This window comes from Piliocolobus tephrosceles, chromosome 17 (genome assembly GCF_002776525.5).
Source record: "Piliocolobus tephrosceles isolate RC106 chromosome 17, ASM277652v3, whole genome shotgun sequence".
Taxonomy (NCBI): Eukaryota; Metazoa; Chordata; class Mammalia; order Primates; family Cercopithecidae; genus Piliocolobus; species Piliocolobus tephrosceles.
In genome coordinates this window covers 74559148-74565750 of record NC_045450.1, presented here as the reverse complement: position 1 = coordinate 74565750, position 6603 = coordinate 74559148, and the positions used below count along the sequence as shown (strand labels likewise).

Below are 6603 nucleotides of genomic sequence, written 5' to 3'. Positions count from 1 at the left end.
AAAAAAAAAAAAAAAAAAAAAAAAAAAAGATCATGTTAGGCGCGGTGGCTCACACCTATAATCCCAGCACTTTGGGAAGCTGAGGCAGAAGGATCACTTGAGCCCACAAGTTCAACACCAGCCTGGGCAACAGAGCAAGACCGTGTCTCTACAAAAACACAAAAACTAGCTGGGCGTGGTGGTGCACGCCTGTGGTCCCAGCTACTCGAGAGGCTGAGGTGGGAGGATCGCTTGAGCCTGAGAGGCTGAGGCTGCGTGAGCTATAATGGTGCACTGCACTCCAGCAGGGGTGACAGGGTGAGACCCTGTCTCAAAAAAAAGAAAAGACATAGGAAATTCCAGTGGCCTTGTAGAGTTTTTAACGAGGTGCATAAAAAGTGATTTTTTTTTTTTTGAAACCAGGTCTCACTCTGTCACCCACTCTAGAGGGCAGTGGTACAATCATGGCTCACTGCAGCATCAAGCCGTCAGGCTCAAGCAATCCTCCCACCTCAGCCCTTGGAGTACCTGGGATTACAGCCATGTGCCACCACACCTGGCTAATTTTTCTTTGAAATTTTGGCAGAGATGAGGTCTCACTATATTGCCCAGGCTGGTCTTGAACTCCTGGACTCAAGCGATCCTCCTGCCTCAGCCTCCCAAAGTGCTGGGATTACAAGGAGTGAGCTACTGAGCCCAGCCTCAAAATTTCTTATTTTTGGCTAGGTGCAGTGGTTCACACCTGTAATGCCAGCATTTTGGGAGGCCAAGGCGGGCAGTTCGCTTGAACCCAGGAGTTTGTGTCCAGCCTGGCCAATAGGGTAAAACCCTGTCTCTACTAAAACTACAAAAAAAAAAAAAAAATTTGCCGGGCGTGGCGGTGCATGCCTCTAATCCCAGCTACCCAGAAGGCTGAGGCATGAGAATCGTTTGAACCTGGGAAGCGGAGGGTGCAGTGAGCCGAGGTCGCGCCACTGCACTCCAGCCTGGGCAACAGAGCGAGACTCCATTTCAAACAAATATATACATACTATTTTAATTGTTTAATTTTTTTTATCCCCAAGTAATCTGAGTTTCAAAAGCCTGTGTGCCTCAAAAATTAAGATGTTCTGTGTCTTCCATGGGTTCAGGCACCCTCAGGGAAATGCCACCTTCCAATGTGCAACCTGACCAGGGGAATGGGGGGCCCCACCAGGGGCACAGGGGTCTCTCTTCTCCTGCCATTCCCTCGCTCACCGCGGGCAGCCCAGCCCTCGCCCCGCACTGGGCGCAGCCTCCGCTCCTGCTTGATCTCCTCCAGGATCTTCTCATGCAGGGACCTCTGCTTCGGTGGCAATGGGCGCAGCCGCCTCTCAGAGACCTGCAGCAGGGAAGCAGGCCATGACAGGGGCCCACTCTGGAGTCGGAAGAGCCGGCCAGGCCCACCCAGAGGGAGTGCTGCTCCCGGGGGCTCTGCATGCACCTGGGGTGGGGTGGGCATGGCTCACATGGCCCCTTCCCAGAAAGAGGGCCCAGGGCCACACAGCCCCAGGCTGGCCCACAGGCAAGAGGAAGCCAGCCCGCCTCACCCATGACGCAGACGCGCTGGGACACCTCCCAGGCTGCCACAGGACAGCACCAGGCCCCGGGCAGCCCCTGAAGAGGAGGAGGCTGGGGCGGCACCTGCTTCAGTGGAGGCCGTGAGCGGATGAAGTCCAGGATGAGCTCGTGAGCGTCCTTCTTCACCCGGGGCGGGATGTCCCCATCCACCTGCAGGGAGGATGGCTGATCTGAGGCCCTGCAGGGACCACCCGCTAGAGCAGGGGGACTAGGAGAGGCTCGCTCAGCCCAAGGACATCCTGGTCTTCACACCTCCCCATCCTCCCACTCTCAGCTCGTGGGGACCCAGCTGCTTCCCTAGTAAGCGCACGGCAGACCCACAGGCCGTGCTCTGGGCGGCCACAGCATCCATGGTCTGACGTGTCCCCTCCTGGCTGCCCCAGTCTCCAGCACCTGGGACTCATCTGAAGGTGGGGTGGGGTGGCACACACCTCACATGGGCATCATAAGAGCCATGCCAGCACATCCTAAGGGCTCCAGGAGTTTTGCTAAAGCAAAAATATCCTACAGCCGGGCCAGGCAGGTGGCTCACGCCTGTAATCCCAGCACTTTGGGAGGCCGAGGCGGGCAGATCACAAGGTCAGGAGATTGAAACCATCTTGGCTAACACAGGGAAACCCCATCTCTACTAAAAACACAAAAAATTAGCCGGGCGTGGTGGCGGGCACCTGTAGTCCCAGTTACTTGGGAGGCTGAGGCAGGAGAATCGATTGAACCCAGGGGGTGGAACTTGCAATGAGCTGAGATCATGCCACTGCATTCTAGCCTGGGCGACAGAGTGACTCCGTCTCAAAAAAGAAAAAGAAAAAGAAATCCTACAGCCTCGGCTCTTGTGGCCTCCAGGGGCCACCCCTGGTCCTCTAGAACCTTCCGCACTTCCCTTCCCTGCCTGGTCACTGTCCCTGAAGTGATACCGAGCTGTGGGAATTGGGGCCACATCTCCCTAATCCATATTCTACTGCCCAGTACCCAGCACAGAGAGCAGGGACTCTGGGCCCCTCTTCGGGGTGGGCTGCCCAACAGCCAGGCTGCCCCTCCGCGGCCACCCCACTGGCCACGACCTCCGCGGCCGCCCCGCTCACCATGACCTTGCGGAGCTTGTAGTTCCGGGCCCGGATGTCCTGCATTAGCATCTCGAAGGGCGTGAGCTGGAACTCGGTGGGGAGGGGGTTGAACTCCTGCTCCTGCACCTTCTTCAGCTTCACTCCGTGGCGGAGCTCCCGCATGAGCTGAACCCACAGCCGGGCCTGGGCCCCGGGGAAAGAGACCAGCTCTCAGCCCCAGGTAAGGCTCCACGGCCCTCCAGGCAGAGACCCCCGGCAGGCTGGGCTGCGTAGTGGCCCGGTCAGGCAGGAGCGAGCCTTACCCAGTCTGTGTGACCCAGGCTGTCCAGCTCTGCCTGTGGCGTCTCCACCTGCGGCTCGTCCTCCCGAAGCTTCTGCAGCATCTGTGACCACACACGCTCGTTAGTCCAGGGAAGGGACGAGAACGGCGGACGCAGGACAGGCCCCGTCCGTCAGGGACACAGTCACGTCACGGGGGCTCCACTCAACCAGCCGGAAAAGAGACGAGTGGGCATTCTGGCCCAGGCTTCAGGATTCGAAAAGATATCTGGGGAAACCGAGTCATCGCCACAGGTGGCAGACACAGGTGTGGAGGCTCCACTCTCCCCGTTTCATTTAGCTCTCAGTTCACACGGCGCTTCCTCGGGTGGGCCACGCACCCCGCCGCCCCCCTGGGCCCCTGCAGCTGCTCTAGGTCCCAGCCTGGCCTTTACGCTGAGCTGCTTCTCGGAGCAGCGTCTGGGGCTCGGTGCACAGGCCAGTTTTTGTGTGTGGCTGGAGTGAATGGACACGTGGTGGAAGGTGGATGGGAGGGTGGATGCCCAGCAGGTGCAGGGAAACAGACATGGGTATGTACTTCGTGAACTGGGGAAGGTGCCAACCCTGTGGTGAGGGCCTGTTTGGGAAGCGCTCTGTGCTGAGAACGTGGGAAGAAGGTGCGGCACCTGCTGCCTGGGTCACGCACGATCTCGGTGGCACAGAGCATCTGCTCTCACCAAGTCCCAACCCTAGAGAAGCACCTGCCCTTTGGCACAGCCCCCACAACCAAGACAGAACCGGTCACCCTGGCTTCTGCCCCAGGTACCTGCCACACTGCTTTGGGACACTCCCTGGGCAGCACAAGGTGTGAGTCTGCCCACAGGCCTCATGTATGCCAGCCCAGGGCAAAGGGCACACAGGGTGGCACTCCTGTCCTTCCTGGAACAGCTGTACCTATTCCTAAGCAGGCCGCTCCTGGCCAAAATGCCAGCAGACACAGCGACAGCCCACGGAGTAACCCTTCTCTCGCTTCGTCCCACCACGAACTCTCCAAACTTCGCCTCGGTCAACTGCCTGCATGCAGAGCCGTTTCCTCCTAGAGAAAGAGCTTCCGGGCCGGGCACAGTGGCTCACAGCTGTAACCCCAGCACTCTGGGAGGCCAAAGTGGGAGGGTCACGTGAGTCTAAGAGTTTGAGACCAGCCTGGGTAATATAGTAAGACCCTGTCTCTACGAAAAAAATAAAAGAGCTTTCATTGTCTCAGTAAGAAACTGATCTGAGCAGCAGAAAACAGCCTGATCAGAGAAGAGACATAACAGCATGAGGACCATCTGCTAACTGTGGGGAACGTTAGGAGCATGTCCCAGGAGGCCAAGGGGGAGCTGAGAGGGAGGGCGGAAGATGGGCCATGGGATCTATGGGGTGAGAGAGAGAACAGAAGATGGACCATGGGACCCGGGGGATGAGAAGGAAGGCTGAAGATGGGCCATGGGATCTGGGGGGTCGAGGGAGAGCAAAGATGAACCATGGGATCCAGGAGCTGAGGGGAAGGACGGAAGATGGAACATAGGATCTGGGGGTGGGGAGAGAGCCGTCCAACCGTGGTGCACGCTTGGGCTGCAGATGAGGCCAAGCAGCTCAGGCTGCCACCCGGTGTCAAAATCACCTGCTAAGGCTCAGAGGGCCAGGAACCTTTCTTGGTTAGAGGACAAGAGAGACACAGCATCATAAAGGGTCAGGGAGGAATGAAGGACCAGCATCAGTTAACTTTGAAAACATCTTCTGCCACCGAGGCAAGAAGGAATCCCCTGCCCCTCCAAGGCCTGGCTTTCTCCTCTGTGAGACGCTGATGGGAGAAAAGGCAGAGTCCACGTGTGCAGAGACCCCACGATACAGAAACACATCAGCTCCCTTGGGGCAGCAGCCATGCCCAGGGAGAGGCTGGGAGAGTCAGAGAGGAATGGTCGAGTCCACGGAGAGGTAGGAGGCCCAGCGGAGAACTCTGGCTTGGGAGCCACGTCAGAGCCAGCACTGGCCAACTCCTGCTTTGTGGCTTTGGGCAACAGTCCCAGCCTCTGAGCCTGCACCTGCTCAGCTGTCAAATGGTCCCTCCAGCTGTAAGGAGCAGGAGAGTGAGGCTGGGTTGTCACAGGACCAGCAGGTGGGTTTTCCCACCCAAAGCTCCAAGCAAGTCGCTGAGCCTTTCTGTGGTTCCTGAGTATAGAGGGGGCCACCTTTGGCATCGTATTTCAGAAGGAACCAGGGCCTGGAGAGGCTGGTGGGGAGGCAGGAGGAAGGACTCCCTCTTGCAGATGTAAAAGCACAATGGGTGCCGGGGCAGGATAACAACTTAGAGGCAACAGGAGAGAGCAGTTGGGGAAGGGGCTGAGCCCACCGCTTAACTTCTCTGAAGAAGCAAGTGTGAGGCCCAGCGCGGTGGCTCATGCCTGTAATCCCAGCACTTTGGGAGGCCGAGGCAGACAGATCACCTGAGGTCAGGAGTTCAAGACTAGCCTGGCCAACATGGTGAAATCCTGTCTCTACTACCAGGTGTGGTGGTGCGTGCCTGTAATCCCGGCTACTTTGGAGGCTGCGGCAGAAGAACTGCTTGAACCTGGGAGGTGGAGGTTGCAGTGAGCCGAGATCCAGCCACTGCCCCTCCAGCCTGGGTGACAGAGTGAGACCCTGTCTCAAAACAAAACAAAAAAACAAAAAACAAAACAAAACAAAACAAAAAAAAACAAGGAAGTGTGAGGGTTAAGTGGGAATACATAACGCCAGCGGCAGTCGCACCGAGGACCTGACTTTCTGTCCACCAAGAGCTCGGCCTTGCCAGTCCCCTCCCACACGCGGGCACCTCCTTGACCCCCGGACCCTCCGCGGTCGCCCCCACGCACCGCTCACCTCCTTGGCCTCCCGGACCCTGGCCAGGAAGGCCCGCAGCTCCAGCGTCTCCACGAAGAGAGCGCGGCACACGGCCTGATAATGCGCCTGGGCGCCCCGGGGGTCGGTCAGCCGCGCCGCGCACAGCCGCATGGCCTGGGCAAAGGTGCGCACACTGCGGGGGACGCCCTCGGCCTCCTCCTCCTCCTCGGGACCCCCGTAGCCCTCATCCGCGGCACCGCAGCTGCTGTCCTCGCTGTCGTTGTTGGCCATGAGGTCGATGAGCCGCTCCAGCTGCGGGCTGAGTTCGCGCTCCTCGCTCTCGTCCAGCCCCCAGTCCAGCGCGCGGTAGATGGCGAAGCCCAGGGACTGCACGGTCTGCGGGACAGGGGCGCGGTCACCGGGCGGTACTGCAGGGGGGTGGGGCGGGGAGGCGGGGAGGGCAGAAGGCGGCTGGTGGGTGTAGAGGGCCCGGCCCCCGGCCAGGGAGACAGCAGCTGTCGGTCCGGAGACTAAGGCACAAGCAAGATATGGACCAGATAAAAAGGATGTGCCCGGCGGGCACAGTGGCTCACGCCTGTAATCCCAGCACTTTGGGAGGCCCAGGCAGGCGGATCACAAGGTCAGGAGTTCAAGACCAGCCTGATCAACATGATGAAACCCCGTCTCTACTAAAAATATGAAAATTAGCCAGGCGTGGTGGTGCGTGCCTGTAATCCCAGCTACTTGGGAGGTTGAGGCAGGAGAATCGCTTGAACCCGGGAGACGGAGGTTGCAGTGAGCCAAGATCAGGCCTCTGCACTCCAGCCTGGGCAACAGA

At 58.8% G+C, this 6603-nt stretch overlaps 1 protein-coding gene across 1 annotated transcript in view; it reads right to left on the bottom strand.

Annotated features, from left to right (window-relative positions):
- The window catches only part of SPIRE2 (spire type actin nucleation factor 2), a 35600-nt gene that overhangs the window by 24854 nt on the left and 4143 nt on the right, over nucleotides 1-6603 (bottom strand). The window contains exons 2-6 of the mRNA XM_026447372.1: nucleotides 5805-6161; nucleotides 2945-3025; nucleotides 2661-2825; nucleotides 1642-1728; nucleotides 1216-1339 (exon numbers count right to left, since the gene is read on the bottom strand). Coding sequence (XP_026303157.1) covers nucleotides 1216-1339; nucleotides 1642-1728; nucleotides 2661-2825; nucleotides 2945-3025; nucleotides 5805-6161 — 814 coding nt within the window. The remainder of the gene's footprint in view (nucleotides 1-1215; nucleotides 1340-1641; nucleotides 1729-2660; nucleotides 2826-2944; nucleotides 3026-5804; nucleotides 6162-6603) is intronic.